This window comes from Scyliorhinus canicula, chromosome 6, assembly GCF_902713615.1.
Source record: "Scyliorhinus canicula chromosome 6, sScyCan1.1, whole genome shotgun sequence".
NCBI classification, from domain to species: domain Eukaryota; kingdom Metazoa; phylum Chordata; class Chondrichthyes; order Carcharhiniformes; family Scyliorhinidae; genus Scyliorhinus; species Scyliorhinus canicula.
Window position 1 is genome coordinate 184124181 of NC_052151.1, and position 22120 is coordinate 184146300.

The 22120-nt window shown below is 47.3% G+C and overlaps 1 protein-coding gene across 1 annotated transcript in view; it reads left to right on the plus strand.

The window, feature by feature from the left end:
- ppil4 (peptidylprolyl isomerase (cyclophilin)-like 4) overlaps positions 1–22120 on the plus strand; it is a 49227-nt gene extending 27107 nt beyond the window's left edge. The window contains exons 9-13 of the mRNA XM_038800616.1: positions 3476–3542; positions 10579–10690; positions 17720–17816; positions 18315–18450; positions 21765–22120. Coding sequence (XP_038656544.1) covers positions 3476–3542; positions 10579–10690; positions 17720–17816; positions 18315–18450; positions 21765–22001 — 649 coding nt within the window. The 3' untranslated portion in view covers positions 22002–22120. The remainder of the gene's footprint in view (positions 1–3475; positions 3543–10578; positions 10691–17719; positions 17817–18314; positions 18451–21764) is intronic.

Here is a 22120-nt window from a genome sequence, read left to right on the forward strand (position 1 = left end):
ACTACTGTGCTAAATGTGATAGATTAAATACAGGTTCAGCAGCACACAACTGAGCATGCATGAGACACTGGATCATCAATAAGAGGAGAATTATATTCCATTACAACCAGCCTATCCCTCATGTCATCATGAAACTGGATGACCAACTTTAGTTCAATGTAGAATACCAGAAGTGGTACCAAACATACCGAAAATAAGATGCCAACCTGGTGAAGCTATGACACAGGTACGTGCATGTAACAGACCAGCATTTCCCTAACTGCGATACTCATCTAGGGGTTAAGCGCTGTAAGTTCAGGACGAATTCGTACAGTGCAGAAGGAGGTCGTTTGGCCTAACGTGTCTGTGTCGACCCTTTGAAAGAGCACCATAAATAGGCCCCACCTAACCTTCACATCTTTTTGACGCTAAATGGCAATCCACCTAACCTGCACATCTTTGGACTGTGGGGAGGGAAAACCAGAGCATCAGGAGGAAACCCACGCAGACACTGGGGGAAGGTGCAAACTGCACGCAGTCATCCGAGGCCGGAATTGAACCTGGGACAATGGTGCTATGAGGCCACAATGCTGTGGGGTTGCTGGGGCTGTGGGTGGCGAAGGCCAAGGGCAAGGAACAGAGTGAGAACTGTGGGTGTGTATGAGAGAAAGTGAGAGCCGTGTGTGTTTGGGGGGAGAGAGAGGGGTGTGGTTGTATATGGGAGAGAGAGCTGTGGGTGTGTTTGGGAGAGAGGGGTGTGTATGGAGGGAGATAGGCATGTGTGTGCAGAAGAGAGAGGGTATGAGTGCGGGGAAGAGAGGGCGTGTGAGTGCGGGGAAGAGAGAGCGTGTGAGTACGGGGAAGAGAGAGCGTGTGAGTGCGGGGAAGAGAGAGCGTGTGAGTGCGGGGAAGAGAGAGCGTGTGAGTGCGGGGAAGAGAGAGCGTGTGAGTGCGGGGAAGAGAGAGCGTGTGAGTGCGGGGAAGAGAGAGCGTGTGAGTGCGGGGAAGAGAGAGCGTGTGAGTGCGGGGAAGAGAGAGCGTGTGAGTGCGGGGAAGAGGGCGTGTGAGTGCGGGGAAGAGAGGGCTTGTGAGTGCGGGGAAGAGAGGGCTTGTGAGTGCGGGGAAGAGAGGGCGTGTGAGTGCGGGGAAGAGAGGGCGTGTGAGTGCGGGGAAGAGAGGGCGTGTGAGTGCGGGGAAGAGAGGGCGTGTGAGTGCGGGGAAGAGAGAGCGTGTGAGTGCGGGGAAGAGAGAGCGTGTGAGTGCGGGGAAGAGAGAGCGTGTGAGTGCGGGGAAGAGAGGGCGTGTGAGTGCGGGGAAGAGAGAGCGAGCGTGTGAGTGCGGGGAAGAGAGTGCGTGTGAGTGCGGGGAAGAGAGTGCGGGGAAGAGAGGACGTGTGAGTGCGGGGAAGGGAGGGCGTGTGAGTGCGGGGAAGGGAGGGCGTGTGAGTGCGGGGAAGAGAGGGCGTGTGAGTGCGGGGAAGAGAGGGCGTGTGAGTGCGGGGAAGAGAGGGCGTGTGAGTGCGGGGAAGAGAGGGCGTGTGAGTGCGGGGAAGAGAGAGCGTGTGAGTGCGGGGAAGAGGGCGTGTGAGTGCGGGGAAGAGGGCGTGTGAGTGCGGGGAAGAGGGCGTGTGAGTGCGGGGAAGAGGGCGTGTGAGTGCGGGGAAGAGGGTGTGTGAGTGCGGGGAAGAGGGCGTGTGAGTGCGGGGAAGAGAGGGCGTGTGAGTGCGGGGAAGAGAGGGCGTGTGAATGCGGGGAAGAGAGGGCGTGTGAGTGCGGGGAAGAGAGGGCGTGTGAGTGCGGGGAAGAGAGGGCGTGTGAGTGCGGGGAAGAGAGGGCGTGTGAGTGCGGGGAAGAGAGGGCGTGTGAGTGCGGGGAAGAGAGGGATGGGTGAGGAAGAGAGGGACGTGTGCGCGGAAGAGAGAGCGATGCAGGGGGGGGCAGGAGGGAGAGGGGGAAATCGGGAGGGAGAGGTGGAGCGGTGGTGGGCACAAGAGAGGGAGAGGTAGCGTGTGCGGGAGAGGTTGCGAGTGCGAGAGAGGTGGCAGCTGCGAGTGCGGGCGCGGGTGTGGAAGGGGTAGCAGCACAGGGGAGGAAGGGAGAGGTAGCGTGTGCGGGAGAGGTGGCGGGTGCGAGTGCGAGAGGTGGCGGCTGCGGGTGAGGAAGGGGTAGCAGCACAGGGGAGGAAGGGAGAGGTGGGGGAGGGTGGGCATGGGGCGAGAGAATAAGTGGGAATAGTAGTGTGTTTGTGATCCCTTTGTGTGTGAGAGCATCACTTCTCCCATTAAAAATGACAAAATAAGGTAATTAATTTATTTATTTAGGGACAATTTGGTGTGGCCAATCCACCTACCCTGCACATGTTTATGGGTTGTGCGGGTGAGACCCTCACAGACATGGAGAGAATGTGCAAACTTCACATGGACAGTGACCCGGGGCCACGATTGAACCCGGGCTCTCGGCACCATCAGGCAGCAGTACTAGCCACCGTGCTACCTTACGTACTTGTTAAATAAGATATCCTTTTCATTATAATAAATGTATACATGTAAGAAAAAGAAAATATTTTTCAATCAATTTATTTGTATGTTTGTAACTACTGCCTGCTGTGGTTTATCTCTTCAACATAAGAATGTTTCTTGGGCTTTCTGTCAGTACTCTTTTTGAGAGGTCAAAGGGCTTTTGTACCTGGAAATAACCATCTCCAACAAGGGAGAGTCTGGTTTAGTGGCATTACCACTGCTGAGACTCCGAAGATCACATCCTAGGGTGGCGGGGGGACAGTTGCCATCGATGAAAAATCATCTGGTAATGCCACATATATCCTGTGGCTGTGAGCGAAAGTCAGCAGCTTTTTATTTTGTGGCAAATGTCTGCAAAGTCTCTCCAGAAATTAAATAAACGAGTCAGGAGTGTAATGGAACAGTTGCATTTTTATATATAAAGTATCTGATTTATATAGGGCTTTGCATGACCTTAAGATTCCTCAAATCGGTTGTAGCCAAATAATTGCTTTGGATTCCCTCTTACTTGGCTTACTTTAAACAAGGCCACTTGTTTAAGAATGATAAGAATAGAGGAAGGAAGTAATGTGTGAGTGGTCCTCTGCCATCTTGCCATATATCCTTCGGGAATGTATGGCTGAGTGTGAGGCTTCCGGGTGAGTAGCACTGTGGCTTCACAACATCAGGGTCCCAGGTTCGATTCCTGGCTTGGGTCACTGTCCGTGCGGAGTCTGCACGTTCTCCCTGTGTCTGCGTGGGTTTCCTCCGGGTGCTCCGGTTTCCTCCTACTAGTCCCAAAAGATGTGCTGTTAGGGTAATTTGGAAATTCTGAATTCTCCCTCTGTGTACCCGAACAGGCGTCGGAATGTGGCAACTAGGGGCTTTCCACAGTAATTTCATTGCAGTGTTAATGTCAGCCTACTTGTGACAATAAAGATTATTATTTTTATTAAGTGTTAAAGTCTTTAGTTTAACTTATCAACATCTGTTCTCCAGCTGTGAAATCATCCGAGACTGGAAAACTGGAGAATCTCTCTGTTATGCCTTCATTGAGTTTGAGAAGGTGAGACTTTACACTTTATAACTGGTTTGTAGTTTATATCAGTTTAAGTATCGTTTACAACATTGCCAGTTTTGGTGTATATATTCACATTTTATTACGAGTAGAATTTTAAATTAGTGTTTGTCATAAATCAAAATCTCAGCCAGGAATTTCCCCATCGGCTGTTATAAATGTGGCAGGTTGGAAAAAGCCATAAAGATGGAAATTCTGTCTGTCTTCCAGTGGGGTTACACTGTCCAATAGATTAAAAAGTCCTTGAGATTACCAGCATGATTATTGGTGGCAGAATACAGATCCAATTGGTCGCAGTCAACATATGGTGCATACGATGGAGTAAAATGCCTTGTGTTTCAAAGCACCAGTCGACATGGTCGAAAGTGAGATAGTCACAAAGCTGTATTTGTTTAAAAATAGTGGGACAGTTTTCAAACCACCGCATGCCTTTCTATCTTATGTGGAACCTGAATAAATGGGTGAGAGAAACTCTTCCTGTTCATAAAAGAATTGAGAACAATAGGGCACTGGTTTAAAGTGATTTGCAAAAGAAGCTGACGCAACGTGTGAAGTTTTTTCACACGAGTGGTTCAGGTCTGGAACGCACTGTCTGGAAGTGTGGCTGAGGTAGGTTCAATCGAGGCACTCGAGGGCATTAGATGATTATTTGAAACAATGTGCAAGGTTAGGGGGAAAAGGTAGAATGGCGCTAAGTCATAATGCTCATTTAGAGAGCTGATGCAGACATGATGGGCCGAATGGCTGCCTTCTGCACCGTAACAATTCTGTGATTAGTCAATAGCCACACCGTGGGCAGCACAAGTGATTAGCACTGTGGCTTCACAGCGCCAGGGTCCCAGGTTTGATCCCCCGCTGGGTCACTGTCAGTGTGGAGTCTGCACATTCTCCCCGTGTCTGCATGGGTTTCCTCCGGGTGCTCCGGTTTCCTCCCACAGTCCAAAGATGAGCAGGTTAGGCGGATTGACCGTGATAAATTGCCCTCAGTGACCAAAAAGGTTAGGAGGGGTTATTGGGTTACTGGGAAGGGTGGAAGTGAGGGCTTAAGTGGGTCGGTGCAGACTCGATGGGCCGAATGGTCTCCTTCTGCAATCTATGTTCTATTGAGAGACCCAAATAAGTTGCATAGTTATTGTTTAGCACACTGAAAAATTGCAGGGAAATGACAATTCATAGTGACAGAGAAACCCCTCTATCCTTGGGACAGATATGTGCTTGCATTCAATCCCAGAGATAAGAGTGGTTTCTCTGCTACTAGGTGCTTCACTGTCAACAGTTTTGTCTTTCAGAGAAGATTTTAATTCTGTTTATGTGGAAGTAAAAGATCTCACAGCTCTTTGAATGGCACAACTTTGGGACCACCATGATGGTTTTTGGTAGAAATGGAAAAGTTTCAGAGCCAAATTGTCCACCACCAGCGCACAATATGAGCTAATACAATCAGAGTCTTGCATAAGCAGAAACAGGTGTTTCACTGGAGAATGGTGTCAGCCACATTAAAGACGACAGGCACTAAGTCGGACTGAAATCTAATTTTGAGCAGTCGTGTTCAAGTATGTAACAGGTTGGGGAAGCACGGTGGCACAGTGGATAGCATTGCTGCCTACGGCACTGAGGACCCGGGTTCGGATCCCGGCCCTAGATCACTGTCCGTGTGGAGTTTGCACATTCTCCCCGTGTCTGCGTGGGTTTCGTCCCCCACAACCCAAAGATGTGCAGGATAGGTGGATTGGCCACTCTAAATTGCCCCTTAATTGGAAAAAATAATTGGGTACTCTAAATTTAAAAAAAAAGTATGTAACAGGTTTGGAACATGAATTCAGTATGACTGTGGAAATCAGATTTTGCAAGGCTCTACATTACCAAACATTGCAGGGAAATTACTCATTTTTGCAACCGACGTACTAATTTTTAAACTGAGTTTGGAACCATCCTGAGATTAAAGTGGATTCACAACCATTCTCTCACTGCATAGGGGTTTCTCTGACACTTGGTTGAGGTGCCATGCATCTCTGGGGACTCCTGATATGGACTTCATGGCGAATGAAGTACACTGAAGTCCAGTCACTTGTTATAGCTGCAAACACAGCAGTCAATTTGCACACAGCAAGATCCTGCAATCAGAAATTATTGAATGGTTTGCCTGTATTTTGGCAATATTCGGTAAAAAGGAATTTTGGTCAGGGCTTGTAATTTCCCTGCAATGTTTGGTAATGTAGAGCCTTGCAAAATCAGATTTCCAGTCATACTGAATCCATGTTCCAAACCTCTGTTGCACTCTTGAACACTACTGCTCAAAATTAGGCTTATTGCCTGTCATCTTTAATGTGGCTGACACCAATCTCCAGTGAAAGACCTGGTTTTGCTTATGCAAGATCTGATTGTATCAGCTCATATTGTGCTCTGGTGGTGGACAAATTGACTACCAAAAACCATCGTGGTGGTCCCAAAGCTGTGCCATTCAAATCAATCCCTAAAATGTGAGGGAGCAGGTCCCTGTCTCTTTAAGTACGGGACTTCCAAAGAAAGCTCTATTTTAAAAAAAATTTTATTGAGAGAATGTTTTGTTATAACACAGTAAAACCAAAACATAGAACAAATACAATTCCAAATGTATTCTCCCGCCCCTCCACCCCCAAAAAGAAAACAAATTGTAACAAAAAGCCCTTCCCACCCCCAATAACTGAAGGTGGATAACTCCTTGAAATAGGAAATTAAAGGCTTCCACCTAGAGTGGAGCTCTTCTGTCGACCCCCTCATAAATTGCTTGACCTTCTCCAAGTACAAAAAGTCCATAAGGTCACTCAACCAGGACGAAGCACTTGGCGGAACTGGAGTCCTCCACCCAAGCAGAACTCTGCTCCGGGCTTTAAAAGCAATGCCTTCACCCCTGTCTGTAGCTCCGGCGAGTTCGAGACCTCAAAATTGGCCACCAGCGGGCAAGGCTCCAGTTCAATCCCAAGAATCCCTGGCACGGTGTTGAAGAGTTTACAAGTTTAGGACATGGACCAGAGCATGACTGGCCCCCAAGGACAATGCTCGCATTTAGCCTCCAGTCCCGGAAAAAAACCACTCATCCACCCATTGGTCAGATGTGCCCTATGCACTACTTTGAACTGAATCAAGCTGAGCCTACCACATGAGGAGTGGGAGTTGACCATGTGAAGCGCCTCACCAAACCCCCCCCCCCCCCCCGCCCCATCAGAAACTGGACCCAGCTCCCTCTCTCACTTCCTTTTTACCTCATCCAATCCAGCTTGCTCCACTGACAAAATCCGACCATAAATATCCGGGTTCTTCCCCTCCCCCAACTCCACAAGCAAAAGGACGCTTTCCAACATAGAGGATGAGGGTGCCAAGGGGAAGGAAGGAATCTCCTTGCGCAAAACGTCACACACTTGGAAAAACCTAAATACATTAGTCTTCGAAGTTAGAATTTACCCAACCAGTATCCAAAACAAGCGAACTTCCCCTCTATAAACATGTTCTCAAACCTCTCCAACCTCTTCCTCGCCCGTGACCTGAACGATGACTCCAAAACCGCTGGAACAAAGCGATGATTTCTGCAGATTGAGGCTAACATTGTCATAGCACCCAGCTGTCTCCATTTCCTCAGAATGGCCAGCCCCGTATTTTCTCAATGTTCACAGCCCAATGGTATAACAACAAATTAGGTAGCGCTAGGCCCCCCCTAACTGCATCTCCCTCTGCAGAAACAGCCTACGAATCTGTGGGGTCTTGCCTGCCCACATAAAGGAAGAAACCAATTTATTCATCTTCACAAAGAAAGATTTGAGAAGGAGAACTGAGAGAGACTGAAACAAAAATAAAAACCTCGGAAGGACATTCATGTTCACCAACTGGACCCTGCCCGCCAAGGAAAGCGGGAGGTTGTCCCACTTGTTCAAGTCAGACTTAACCCCATTCAATAGGCCAGTAAAATTGAGTCTATTAAGTGAGGCCCAGTTGTGGGCTACCCGGATTCCCAGATAATGAAAACTAGATCTGGCCAAGCAAAAAGGCAATGTCTCCAAATCAGCACCCCTTCCCGGTAGTTCACTGGAAAGTATTTGCTTTTGTCCAAATTCAACTTATACCCTGAGAAGAAGCTAAAACTCCTTCATTACCTCTACATTGAAGAGAGGATCCGTTAGATGCATCAGATCAGCTGCATTCGAGGACACCTTTTGCTCCCTCCATCCCCTCTCTATTCCCCTCCATCCCATTGATGACCTCAATGCTATGACCAGAGGCTCAATTGCCGAGGCAAACAATAGGGGGGGACAATGTACAACCTTGCCTCGTACTTCTATTTCACTGGAAATATTCCGAGCTCTGGACATTTGTATGAACATTCGCGGCAGGAACTCTGTAGAAAAGCCGTAGCCAAGATATAAATCTAGGCCCAAACCCGAACCTTCCAAGGATCTCTAACAGATACCCCCATTCCACTGTAGCTCAGAGGTGTGAGATGGGGACAAAATAATATTAAGTAGTAGCCGTATGTTGGCCAAAAGTGGCCTCCCCTTAACAAACTCCGATATCACCTGCGAAAGATAGGGCTCCAAGCCCATTGCCAAAACTTTCACCAAAAGAATTGCATCTGCATTCAATAATGAAATAGGGAGTTATGAGCCACAATATTGTCGGATCCTTATCCTTCTTCAAAATCAAGGAGCTCGATTACTCCAGCCAAACCTAAGGCGGAGGAGCAGCCAAGAGCCATAATGGTGAAACTGCACCGATACCAAGATCGGGAGAAGATCCTGAACTGGGCAAGGCAAACACGGTCCTGCCAGTGGGAGGGCCATTCAATCTGAGTCTACCAGGACATTTGGGCAGACCTAGCCAAGCACCGTACCGAACTTAATAGCCAAGGTGGCCCTGTACAAGAGTGGGTGCAGTTTGGTTATGCTGTAGCCGGCCAAACTGTGGGTAACCTTCCAGGGGAAGCAATTCTACTTCACCACACCGGCTGAGACGGACGGGTTTGTGCGAGGACATGGCCTGGGAAAGCAGCAGCAACAGCGCCACCAGTGAAGTCAAACTCACTTCAAAGAGAAATGCATTGGCAGCATAGTGGCACATTGCTGCCTCACGGCGCCGAGGTCCCAGGTTTAATCCCGACCCTGGGTCACTGTCCGTGTGGAGTTTGCACGTTCTCCCTGCGTTTGTGGGGTTCTCATCCCCACAACCCAAAGAGGTGCAGGGTAGGTGAATTTGCCATGCTAAAATGCCCCTTAATTGGAAAAAATTAATTGGGTACTTTAAGTTTATTTGTTTTAAAAAGAGAACAACATTAGCGTGGGACAAAAATGCCTTGCTTTCGACCTAGCTTTGAGTCCCAGGAAGGAGGGGGAGAGCAGAAACAGGTGAGGGCAGCGGGGGAGGAAGAAAATAGGGATTACTCCCAGGAGGGAGGCCACCACATTAGCCGGCAAGCTAGTGCAGGGAAGTACGTGCAAAGGAGGACCTCTACACAGCTCCTCATAGGGAAGCAGTGCTGGTAGAAGTGGGTGGGGAGGGGCGAAGGGAGAGCTCTAGAAAATGGGGAGGAGGAGGAAACATGAGAGAAGGACGTATCCAAGAAGGGGGTGGGGTGGGGTGGGGGTGGTAGAAAGCTGCCTACGACAGGTTGCACGTGTTGGCAGTGAAAACAGTGGCACCAAGTGTGGCCATCTTGGTGGGCCCCAAAGCAAAGGGCAACCCCGGAGTGCAGGGACCCAGCCACCAGCCACATGGAGTGAATGGGGCTGGATCTGTCTGTCAGTGGGTCCTATATGCAGTTAAAGTCCCCCAAATCGGGGAAACTAATGAATATGGCAAGGGAGTTGAACACCTTCAAGGATAGGGGTAGTGGACCCTTGCAGGTTCACACACCCAGGAGAAAGAGTTTTTTTTCCCCAGTAGTCCACCACCCAAGACTGCAGACTGGCAGAATTTCTCAGGCTGGAGAATATAAAATCTGCCATCAGTGGTTCGGAATAAGGCTTCCACAGGACGTTGGGGGGGGAGGGGGGGGGGAAGGGGGGGTGTAGACAGGAGGGGATGAAAGGGAGGGAGACACAAAAAGAATGTGAGGGTCAGTGCCGCAATTGAAAGGTCTGACAGCAAGCTCAGGCCCAAATCAAACTGTAAAAAAACACTTGTTTTGGCCATTTTGGGGAATGTAAAATATGTATGCTGACTCAAGGTGGGGTCACAGCCACGATTGTAGTGAAGATACTTACTTGCTTGCTTGGTCTTTGGCGCGGTTTTGTAATTTATAAATTGTTGGTTATAAGATATGAAACTAAATAAACATTTTTTTTAAATCAAAGAGAACGATGCCTGCGCAATGCAACCGACAATACCCCCCCCCCCCCCCCCCCCCCCCCCCCCCCCGGGACAATGAATCATTAACATATCTAACAACAGTGGGATCAGCTGACCTGCAAATTTCCTGTAAAATTCAATCGGGAATCCCACCTGTGCCCGGAGCCTTACCTGACTGCATTAAGGCTCTGGGCTCAATGGGAACTCCTACTCTTTTTCTCTCACTCTACAACTGGAATTGACGAGCCATCCAAAAATTCTGACATGGGCAACCTATCCTCTGTGGATTCTGACTTTTAACGTCTGCTGTAAAAGGCCCCATAAAGCCTAATTTTTCCTGGGGTGGAGACCAACCTGCCACTCGAGCCCCTCGCCTGCACTATCTCCCGGGAGGCAGCTTGTCGCCTCAGCTGGTGCATTAACAGGGGACTGGCCTTCTCCCCATATTCATAAAATGTGCCACTCGAGCGTCACAGCTGGTGAACTGCTTTTCCTGTCAAGAGTAGCCCAAACTCCATATGCAATTTCTTCCTGCTCACCATCAACTCCAGTGTTGGGGAAAGTGAGTATTAGCAGTCCCATCTCAAGGGTGGTTCGCTATTTTCTACAACCTAACTTGAAAACTGTGAATTATGTATGGTTTGATTTGTGAGAGACAGCATTGCCAACCTTGACAAACACGTCTTCTGCACTTTGTATTTTCTCACAGCAAGAGGATTGTGAAAAAGCTTACTTTAAGATGGATAATGTGCTGATAGATGATAGGAGGATACATGTGGATTTCAGCCAATCTGTGGCTAAGGTTCAGTGGAAGGGGAAAGGTAGGTTCACTGGTTACAATTTTGTGTTCACCTGCTTTTCATATGCAAACTTAAAAGGTCATTATTAATCTGGCACAATGATAACTTTCCCCCAATATCACAGCATGTAACTGGCTCTGAAGTGAAGCTGATGTTTTCATCTAGACTAGACTGCTCAGACTCTATTTGTAGTGTTTAACACACTTCTTGCAAACAAGCTGCCTCTGATGGGACTGAAATTTGTCTTTCATCTATTTGAATCTGCCTCGGTTCTAATGTTATAGCTTACTTTGAAGTATTTTTATAAATACCATTTGATGCCCCCAGTATTTCTATAAGGCATTCTCTTCTCTAACAGAGAAAGCGCTCGAGTTGAAATTGTTGGAAAACACTCAACAGCTCCGGCAGCATATGGGGAGTAACAACAGAATTAACGTTTCGGGTTGGAATTGGAAAAAGTTAGAAATGCAAAGGATTTTAAGCCATTGAAAGGCAGGAGAGTGGGGAAAAGAGGAGAAGGAAAGGTCTGTGGCTTGGTGGAAGACAAGAAAGATGAAATGTTAAAAGAGTTTGTGATGCAAAGCCAAATGGGAGTGATAATGAAATGAAAAAGAGGTGTTTAGAGGAGATGTGAATGGCAGGTGCAGATGATGGATTGCTGACGTCCAAAAGTGAAAATGGGGTAAATCCAAAACCTGCAACGGTAAAACAAATGGGGGCAGAGGTTACGGTCTGAATTGTTGAAATCAATACTGAACCCAGATGCCTGATCCAAAGATGAGATGCTGTTCCTTGCGTTGTGCTTTCACTGGAACACGGCAGGAGGCTGGGGACAGAATGGTCAGCATGAAAGCAAAGTGGAGAGTTAGAACCGAGGGACCTGGCTTTGCAGATTTGCTGTTCATTATAAGTAGAGCCACAGGAAGAACAAACCATAAAAAAGGTACTTTGAGATCTAAGTGTTGTAACGTATACTAGACTTTAGTTGGGCACAGTTGGAGTGCTGCATACAGTTTGGGCACCCAATTATTAAAAAAACTTGAGAAAATGCAGCTTAGAGTCGCTGGATATTACCAGAGTTGAGGGATTATAGCTATGAAGAGAGACTTGAGAAATTGGAAATTTTTTTGCAAAAGCTGAGCAGGTTAAAAGTTAACCAGATAGACATCTTAAAGATTATTTGAAGATTTGATAGGATAAGTAGCAACAGGTTGTTTCTTCTGTTCAACATTCAGTAGCAAGGCAAGTGATCATTGGAAAAGTTTCTTAACTCTTGTTTCTCTTCTGAAGCTTATATATTATTTTATTTAAAAATATATAATTTTTATTCCCATTTTTCAAATTTTATACACAAACGATAACACAATAAATCATGCGGCACAAGACACCCCCATCACCCTTTCTCGAGATATAAAAATTCCATTTGGTTCCCCAGTCATACTGAGGCACTGGGTGAAGAAGCTGACCTCCATCCCAGCAGCACCCACCTTTGAGCAATCAGTGAGGCGAAGTCCAGGACATCTGCCCACGCCCCAGTCTACAGCTCCGGCACCCCAAATATGGCCCTTTAAGGATCAGGGTTTCAGTTCAATTTGTTGAATCGCTGACTTGGTGCTAAAGAAGGAGACCCAGAACCCCATGTACTTAGGACACAACCTGAACGTGTGCACGTGATTAGCCGGGCCCCCCTCACATCGCTGACAGTCATCCTCCACATCTGCAAATAACCTGTTCATCTTGGCTTTGGTCTAACTGACCCTATGCACTACCTGCAACTGTATCAACCCAAACCTCGCACATGACAATGTTGCATTCATCCTAGGCGGAGCCACACACCACATCCCATCCTCCATCTCTGACCCTCATCTCCTCCCATCTCCGGCCCCAACTCCTCCTCCCACATAGCCTTCACTCCCTCCAGACACTGCCATAAACCCTCTTCTACCATAAACCCCGACGTGCTCCCCTTCTGACAATGGCAACTCCTCCAACAATGAGGAAGGAGGCACAAAGGGGATGTTGGAAAGACCTTTTTTGCGAGGTTGCGAACCTGTAGGTATCTAAACCAATCCGCACTGAAAACTGAAATTTCTCTGACAACTCGTCCGTCTAAAAACAAGTCCACCCATTCCTTCCATCCCCTTCTCCACTCATCACCTAAACCTAGGGCGGCACAGTAGCACAGATGTTGGCACTGTTGCTTCACAACACCAGGGTCACAGGTTCGATTCCCGGCTTGGGTCACTGTGCGGAGTCTGCACGTTCTCCCCGTGTCTGTGTGGGTTTCCTCCGGTTTCCTCTCACAAGTCCCGAAAGACATGCTGTTAGGTGGATTGGACATTCTGAATTTTCCCTCAGTGTAGCTGAACAGGCGGCGGAATGTGGTGACTAGTGGATTTTCACAGTAAAAGTTAACCAGATAAACATCTTGAAGATTATTTGAAGATTGTTTTTATAAATTTAGAGTACCCAATTAATTTTTCCAATTAAGGGGCAATTTAGCATGGCCAATCCACCTACCCTGCTCATTTTTGGGTTATGGGGGCGAAACCCACACGAAAATGGGGAGAATGTGCAAACTCCACACGGACAGTGACCCAGAACCGGGATCGAACCTGGGACCTTGGCGCCGTGAGGCAATAGGGCTAACCCACTGCACCAACGTGCTGCCCGCCTTCCAGCTCATCTGATCAGCTAGCTGGCAACTGGCGTTCTCCCCAGATTTTGTATGTTGCCCCCCTCCCCCGCAGCACTGCAACTGGCGCACTGCCTTATCAGTAGATAATAAATCAAATTGTATCTGCAACTTCTTTCTCCTAGCCAAGTTCTGGAATGGGGTCACTCCTACCTTATATCCACCTCCAAGATCTTGTCCACCAAACATTGCCGCTCTTTCCTTGCCTCCCTATTCCCCTGCATCTTGTCTGAGATCCTCTCCCCTCTCACCACCGCCTTCAGGGCGTCCCACAGGGCGACACCTCCCCATTCATGTTAAACTCCACACACTCCTCAATCACCCTGGCTATCTTCACACAGCATCCCAAATCTGCTAACAGCCCCACATCCAAACTCTACGCCGGCCCACCTCCAAGACCATGTACAACAGGTACGGAGCGTGACCTGAAATCATGATTTTGGAATATTCTGCTTTCATCACCCCTGGCAGCAGAGACCTCCCCATCACAAAAAATGCGATGCGCAAGTACACGTTGTGCAACGGAGAGAAGAAAGAGCCCCCAGGGTGCCAAACCCACCACGGATCCGCTCCACCTAGCCCCTTCATGAATGCCATCAGAACCTTCACTACCCCGAAGGGGCCAAAGACTTTGGCTTAGACCGATCCAACTTAGGGTTCAGGACTCGATTCAAATTTCCCCCAAAATCAACTGGTGCATGTCCATATCTGGCATGGCTGCCAGTATCCTCTTCTTGAGCTCTACAACGTCCCAGTTAGAACATACATGCTCACTAAAACTACCGACTTGCCCTCCAATGTCCCCATAACTATGACATAGCTGCCACTCTGGCCCGCTACCACCTTCCTCATCTGGAACCAAACTCTTTTGTTAATTAGTATTACCAACCCCGGGCTATGCTATTAAAGCCCGAGTAAAACCTCTGGCTCATCCAACCCTTATGGAGTCTAAACTGATCCTTCGCCCGTGGGAGAGTGTTCGACAAAGGCACCACATCGTCCCATAAACTCTTCAAATGAGAGAAACTGTCGCTTGCTTCACTGGGCCTCCCAACCCCCGCATATAGCTAACTAATCGACCCGGGGCACTCGCCGCACCCCCCACCCCCCTTTAAGTCAGCTATTACCACTGCAAGGGAATTTCCCCTCCACCCCCAATAATTCTAAAACCAGAGCCCACCCAAGATGGAAGCCAGCCCTATCCTCCTGATGGGACAAAGAACAACCCCAGTCACCATCAGCACTCTACTCCACCCCCCCATCCCAGAAATCCCCCAGCTACTCATTCACTAGCCACAGCCTCAGCCTGCAAGCGAGGTACCCCTCCCCTCGCCAGAGCCCACATTACACAAATAAACAATCCAAGAGAGAAACTAAAAAAAATAACCACCCCACCCAAAAGCCGAAACTCCTCCTCCCCCTCCCTCAACTCTGAATCTACCACACATCTCCTCCCCCTCACCCCAATCAAAACACCCTCTGAACTACAAATGCCCACCCAAAAGAGAAAAAAAACAAAACCAAAAGAAAAAGCCCCAAACAAACCACATCAATTTCAATTAACAACTCTGCCCATAAAAGAAAAACAAATTACACATCTTTACAACAAAACCCGTCCCAACTACCAGCAAAGTCTCTTGCAAACCCACTCAGTTCAGTTCAAGTCCTTGAGCCTTAATGTAAGCCTCCGCTTCCTCTGCCATCTCCTTGGCATTATGCGTAACCCTCAGACTTGCCGGGTACACCACATCAAACTGCACACCAGTCTTAAAAAGCACTGACCTAGCCTTATTTAAGGCCGCCCGGCTCCTTGCCAATTCTGCCATGACATCTTGGTATATCCGAATACTGCTGTCTTCCCACCAAACCTCCCGATTCTCCATAGTCCACATCAGGACCCTTTTCCCCCATCCGATAGCTCTGAAAACATGCTATCATTGCTCGTCGTGGCTCATTCGCCCATGTTCCTGTCTCCACAGCTCGGCATCTAGCCAGGCCAGCTGATCGCTATGTCACAACAGTGTCTCCCTCCACCCCCTTCAGCACCTCACCATGCTCAAACACTGTTTCCGACGTAATCCCCAAAGCCTCCTTTACCAAAGTATCATCCATCGAGTTTTAGAGGGTCTCCATCATTTCTCTCCCATGCCTCTCGATGCTTGCCGAATTGTCTTTTAAATTTGGCAGCCATTATCTCCATCAGCTCGTCCACTATAATAGGTGTGGCCCCACCCAACAAGCTTGTCTCTGCCATCTTTAATCCAGTAGGACTCCACATCTTACTGAATTCCTCAGAAGCCTACTGCTCACACCTTTCCAATATTCTTTTTTGTGCCATTTGACATCCTCACCCAAAAGGCTCTCAACTGGGATGAATGTGTCCACCAATTACCCCCGGGAACCGGGTGAAAAGAACTAAAATCAAGGACTCTAGCGGGAGCTACCTTGCATGTGACTTCCTATATGTTGCAACCGGAGGCAGCTTGCATATTATTTGAAACATGAATTATTTAGTTACTTACTTGCAAAGTATTCAGGGAATGAGTAGATATGGGTAAGGGCGTGGAATGCCCTGTCTGCAACAGTAGTGGACTCGCCAACACTAAGGGCATTCAAATGGTCATTGGAGAGACATATGGACAATAAGGGAATAGTGTAGATGGGCTTAAGAGGGGTTTCGCAGGTCGGCGCAACATCGAGGGCCAAAGGGCCTGTACTGTGCTGTAATGTTCTATGGGTGGGATTAGAGACAGCACGTTGCACAGTGGTTAGCATTGCTGCCTACGGTGCTGAGGTCCCAGGTTCGAATCTAGCCCTGGGTCACTGTCCGTGTGGAGTTTGCACATTCTCTCTCTCTTCCCCCGCCCCCCCGTGTCTGCATGGGTTTCGCCCCACAACCCAAAGATGTGCAGCTTAGGTGGATTGCCCCTTAACTGGAAAAAAAAATAATTGGGTACTCCAAATGTTTTTTAAAAGAAGAAATGGGTGGGATTAGACCAGGGCCTCATTTGTAGAAAAAACCTAGCGCAGATTTAGTGAGCTGAACAAGTTGCTTGATGCAGGAATATTTGATAATAGGATAGTCATATGAAGAAGGCACAGGCAAACTTCTAGTAATATTTTCATGATATCATTGTACAAAGTTTGAACAGTGGATTTAATTCTGCAGTCTCACAATGTTGAAGCTTTGATCAAATGATGATGAAGGGTTAGTTTTTCCCAAAAGCTTGGTAACTGGCAGTGGAATTGTCCAGCAAGGAGCCTGGGTTGCATTTTTCTGTAATCTATCCTACTCTGTATAGCTATGCCACTGCCCGTCCACATTCCAGTACTGCCAGATCCCCGTTAACCCCATCAGAACCGTCAGGCTCTATTTACCCCACTGCTGATACCTGACTGTTGCATGTAGTTGCAAAATGAGGACACTGTACACTAAGTCTCTCTTCTTTACCGTTCTGTAATCTGGGACAAAATGAACAGTCACTTGGATGAATGTGGGTTAATTAAGGAAAGCCTCCACATGTTTATTAAAGGAAAATTGTGTTTCATCTACTTGAATTGAGTTTTTTTGATGAAGGCACAGGTAGAGTATCTCTGATCTTGCTATCCGAAAGCTGGTGATGTCTTAAAAACCAGGCATTTTTTTAAGCACGGTAGCATTGTGGATAGCACAATTGCTTCACAGCTCCAGAGTCCCAGGTTCGATTCCGGCTTGGGTCACTGTCTGTGCGGAGTCTGCACATCCTCCCCGTGTATGCGTGGGTTTCCTCCGGGTGCTCCGGGTTCCTCCCACAGTCCAAAGATGTGCAGGTTAGGTGGATTGGCCATGATAAATTGCCCTTAGTGTCCAAAATTGCCCTGAGTGTTGGGTGGGGTTACTGGGTTATGGGGATAGGGTGGAGGTGTTGACGTTGGGTAGGGTGCTCTTTCCAAGAGCCGGTGCAGACTCGATGGGCCGAATGGCCTCCTTCTGCACTGTAAATTCTATTATAATCTATGATAAGCTACAATCCCTCCTGACTTTCCCTCCTCACCAACAGCTTTGGTATAACCATATGACTGGGAGGTGCTGCCACTTCACCACCAACAATGAACCCCATTTACCTCCATAATCATTTTTTTTTAATGCTTCCGGCGCAGTAATATTGACTGAGCCAAAGCATCTCAAAATAATTTCCTTGTCTTATTTTGCAGCATTGTAAGGCTGGAGGAAAGGGCAGGGGAGTGGGCTTGCTGAGTCATTCTTGCAGTGAGCTGGCATTGACGCAAATGGCCTCCTCAGCTGCAACAAATATACGATTCTATATGATTGTTAACCTGCTTTTTCAATTTTTATTTAACCTTTTTGCTCACAGGTGCAAAATACACCAAAGAAGATTTTAAGGAGTATGAGAAGGACGACGGCAAACACTCCAACATTACTCTGAAGGATAAAGTACAACCTAAACGGGAGTATCCTTGGACTTGTCCAGCAGTCATAAATAGTATATTATAGTTGGACCTCAGCTGGAGTATTTGCAGCACATTCGGGAAAGCCTTAGAATGGGTACAGAGGAGGTTTACCAGAATGTTAGCAAGGATGAGGAACTTCAATTATGAGGAGAGGTTGGAAAAGTTAAGACTATTCTCCTGAGAACAGAAAAGTTTAAGTGGTGACAAAATGGAGGTGTTCAAGATGATAAGTTTTGATGAGAGTAAATTGGGAAAACCTATTCCCTCTAAATAAACCTGGACTCTGTGCCGACAGGACATCTTGCCTGTCACTTTGGAGGGAAGCCTGTACTTGAAACCAAGGTAAATGCATGAACGGAAGATCAGAAAGCTTTGATATTGTTTTCTCCCATCTCTAGCACTGGAAGTGCAACAACCTCAATTAAAGTCTGTAAATTTCTCCCCAGAGCTGTTAGCTCGCACTCAGTAAAATTATTGTCCCTTAATGAAAATAAATAGCTCCAAATATGAACTGTTACTGGATGAGGCTGAGACAAGTGGAAGCCACCGGCATTCAAAGAAACGCCATAAGGAGAAACGGCATCGTCGGCATTCAGAAGAGGAAGGTGATGGGTTGAAGGCAGCAAAATGCAAGGTAGAAAGTACTATTTATTTATTAACCAGGATAAATATTTTGGCCTACAATCATTGCTTCATTATAGATCTAGAACATAGAACATTACAGCACAGAACAGGCCCTTCGGCCCTCGATGTTGTGCCGAGCCATGATCACCCTACTCAAACCCACGTATCCACCCTATACCCGTAACCCAACAACTCCCCCCCCTTAACCTTACTATTAGGACACTACGGGCAATTTATCATGGCCAATCCACCTAACCCGCACATCTTTGGACTGTGGGAGGAACCGGAGCACCCGGAGGAAACCCACGCACACACGGGGAGGACGTGCAGACTCCACACAGACAGTAACCCAGCCGGGAATCGAACCTGGGACCCTGGAGCTGTGAAGCATTTATGCTAACCACCATGCTACCATGCTGCCATTACTTCTGTTCATTACTTTGAATCTCTGTATTTAGCTAGCAGCATCAGGCAGAGCACATACTGACTCTGGGACAGTGCAGTATTGAGCCACTTTCAGGAACGTGTATCCCTGGTTTGAGGCTTCATTTGTTGAGAGCACATATTACATAACATAAAATGTACAGCACAGAAACAGGCAATTTGGTCCCAACATACCTGTGCCAGTGTTTATTCTCCAACACTAATTCTTCAAAATCACCATATCGTTCTATTGCTTTGTCCCTCGTGTACATTTTTCAAAAATAAATTTAGAGTACCCAATTCATTTTTTTCCAATTAAGGGGCAATTTAGCGTGACCAATCCACCTACCCTGCACATCTTGGGTTTTGGTAGCGAAACCCACGCAGACACTGGGAGAATGTGCAAACTCCACACGGACAGTGACCCAGAGCCGGGATTGAACCTGGGATCTCGGTGCCATGAGGCAGCAATGCTAACCACTGCGCCACCGTGCTGTCCATTCCGTCTCCTGCGCCACAATGCTGCCCATTCTCTCTTCCCCTTAAATGCACCTATGTAATTTGCCTCTGTTGTTCTTGAGGTCAGGAATTGCACATTCTTGCTGCACCCTGGTTAAAGAGGTTTCTTGTGAATTCTCTCTTAGATTTATTAATGACTTCATCATATTTATGGGCCCCAAGTATCGGTCTCCCGAAGAAATGGAAAAACGTTTACATCTACCCTGTCAAACCCCTGCATAGTCTTAACGACCTCAATCAGTCAGCTCTCAGCGTTGTTATCTTTTCTAGATGAAAGAAACCCAACCTATTCAATCACCGGATTATTATAACCTCTGTTCTGGTATCGCAGAACATAGCACATGGAACATATAGTGTACAAGGAGGCCATTCGGCCCATCGAGTCTGCACCAACCCACTTAAGCCCTCACTTCCACCCTATCCCCGTAATCCAATAACCCCTCCTAACTTTTTTTGGTCACTAAGGGCAATTTATCATGGCCAATCCATCTAACCTGCACATCTTTGGATAGTGGGAGGAAACCGGAGCACCTGGAGGAAATCCACGCAGACACGGGAAGAACGTGCAGACTCCACACAGACAGTGATCCAGCAGGGAATCGAACCTGGGACCCTGGCGCTGTGAAGCCACAGTGCTATCCACTTGTGCTACCGTGCTGCCCAGCACTTCTAAATTTTCTTTTACACTTTCCCATGAGCCTTAAAATCCTTTTTATATTATGGAGACCAGAACTGTGAACAGTACAGTATGCACATGATGGAAAGTTCCAGAGACCCCCGCTTCTGATTTTCTGTCTATGCACATAGCTTCCTGTAATGAGCTCCTAATTTACAAAGCTCCATGCCAATCTCATATGCTCAGATCAGTCCCTTCGGTTGAAGACCTTCACTGGCACATCAACTGGCCACATAAATGAGCCAAAGTAATCACATCAACAATGTTTTTTGTTGTGTCACCTGCTAATGTTATATTTCCTGATTTATTTCACAAATAGGGAAACCTCTGAATAGTGGGCTTATTAAGAACATAAGAACTAGGAGCGGGAGTAGGCCATCTGGCCCCTTGAGCCTGCTCCGCCATTAAATGAGATCATGGCTGATCTTTTATGGACTCGGCTCCACTTTCCGGCCTGAACACCATAACCCTTAATCCCTTTATTCTTCAAAAAACTATCTATCTTTATCTTAAAAACATTTAATGAAGGAGCCTCAACTGCTTCACTGGGCAAGGAATTCCATAGATTCACAACCCTTTGGGTGAAGAAGTTCCTCCTAAACTCAGTCCTAAATCTACTTCCCCTTATTTTGAGGCTATGCCCCCTCTAGTTCTGCTTTCACCCTCCAGTGGAAACAACCTGCCCGCATCTATCCTATCTATTCCCTTCATAATTTTATATGTTTCTATAAGATCCTTCTAAATTCCAACGAGTACAGTCCCAATCTACTCAACCTATCCTCGTAATCCAACCCCTTCAGCTCTGGGACTAACCTAGTGAATCTCCTCTGCACACCCTCCAGTGCCAGTACGTCCTTTCTCAGGTAAGGAGACCAAAACTGAACACAATACTCCAGGTGTGGCCTCACTAACACCTTATACAATTGCAGCATAACCTCCCTAGTCTTAAACTCCATCCCTCTGGCAATGAAGGACAAAATTCCATTTGCCGCCTTAATCACCTGTTGCACTTGTAAACCAACTTTTTGTGACTCATGCACTAGCACACCCAGGTCTCTCTGCACAGCAGCATGTTTTAATATTTTATCATTTAAATAATCCCTTTTGCTGTTATTCCTACCAAAATGATAACCTCACATTATTAGTTAAGAACATTGTATCAGTAACCCCGTCAGGCAGATGGTTCTTTTGGCTTGCTGTGTGTAAGTGATCATTTCAGAACCCCATTATTTTCTTCCACTATTATCAGCTGCTACTGCTGATATAGCTTCAGTTTAAGAAAAATAAACATACTTCTTAGATTTACTAGATCTCTCAAAAGGGAAGATGAAGTGAACTTATAGGGTAAAGAGTAGCAATGGGCCAATAGCAAGGCAGGAAGGAGGGACTAAACATCCCCTCGCTCTCATCAATCCATCAGGTTAACCCCAGATCGAAGGCAGCACGGTGGCACAGTGGGTTAGCATTGCTGCCTCACGGCGGCAAGGTCCCAGGTTCGATCCCGGCTCTGGGTCACTGCCCGTGTGGAGTTTGCACATTCTCCCCATGTTTGTGTGGGTTTCACCCCCACAACCCAAAGATGTGCAGGTTAAGTGGATTGGCCACACCAAATTGCCCTTTAATTGGAAAAATGAATTGGGTACTCTAAATTTTAAAAAAAGGTTAACTCAGGATCTTCTGAAAAAATTATTTTGTTAACTTGACAGGGAACAGCTGACCGAGAGATTGAGCAGCACAGAAACACTGCTAACATTGAGGAACACTGCAAGGAAAAAGAAAGGGGCCATAAAAAGCGGGACCGACATCGGAGCCGAAGCAGGAGTGAATCCCAAGAGAAAGATTACCACAAGCGAAGCCGGAGCAAGAAGAAATCCAAACATCGAGAAAGGGCAGAGGAAAGAAGGAGCAGAAGTCCCAAAAGTTCCAAAGAGAGAATGGAATGAGAAGGGAGAGAGAGAGGGAATAGAGTTGGCACGGATAGAGAGGGAATGGAGTGGGGACGGATAGAGAGGGAATGGAGTGGGGACGGACAGGGAGGGAATGGAATGGGGACGGACAGGGA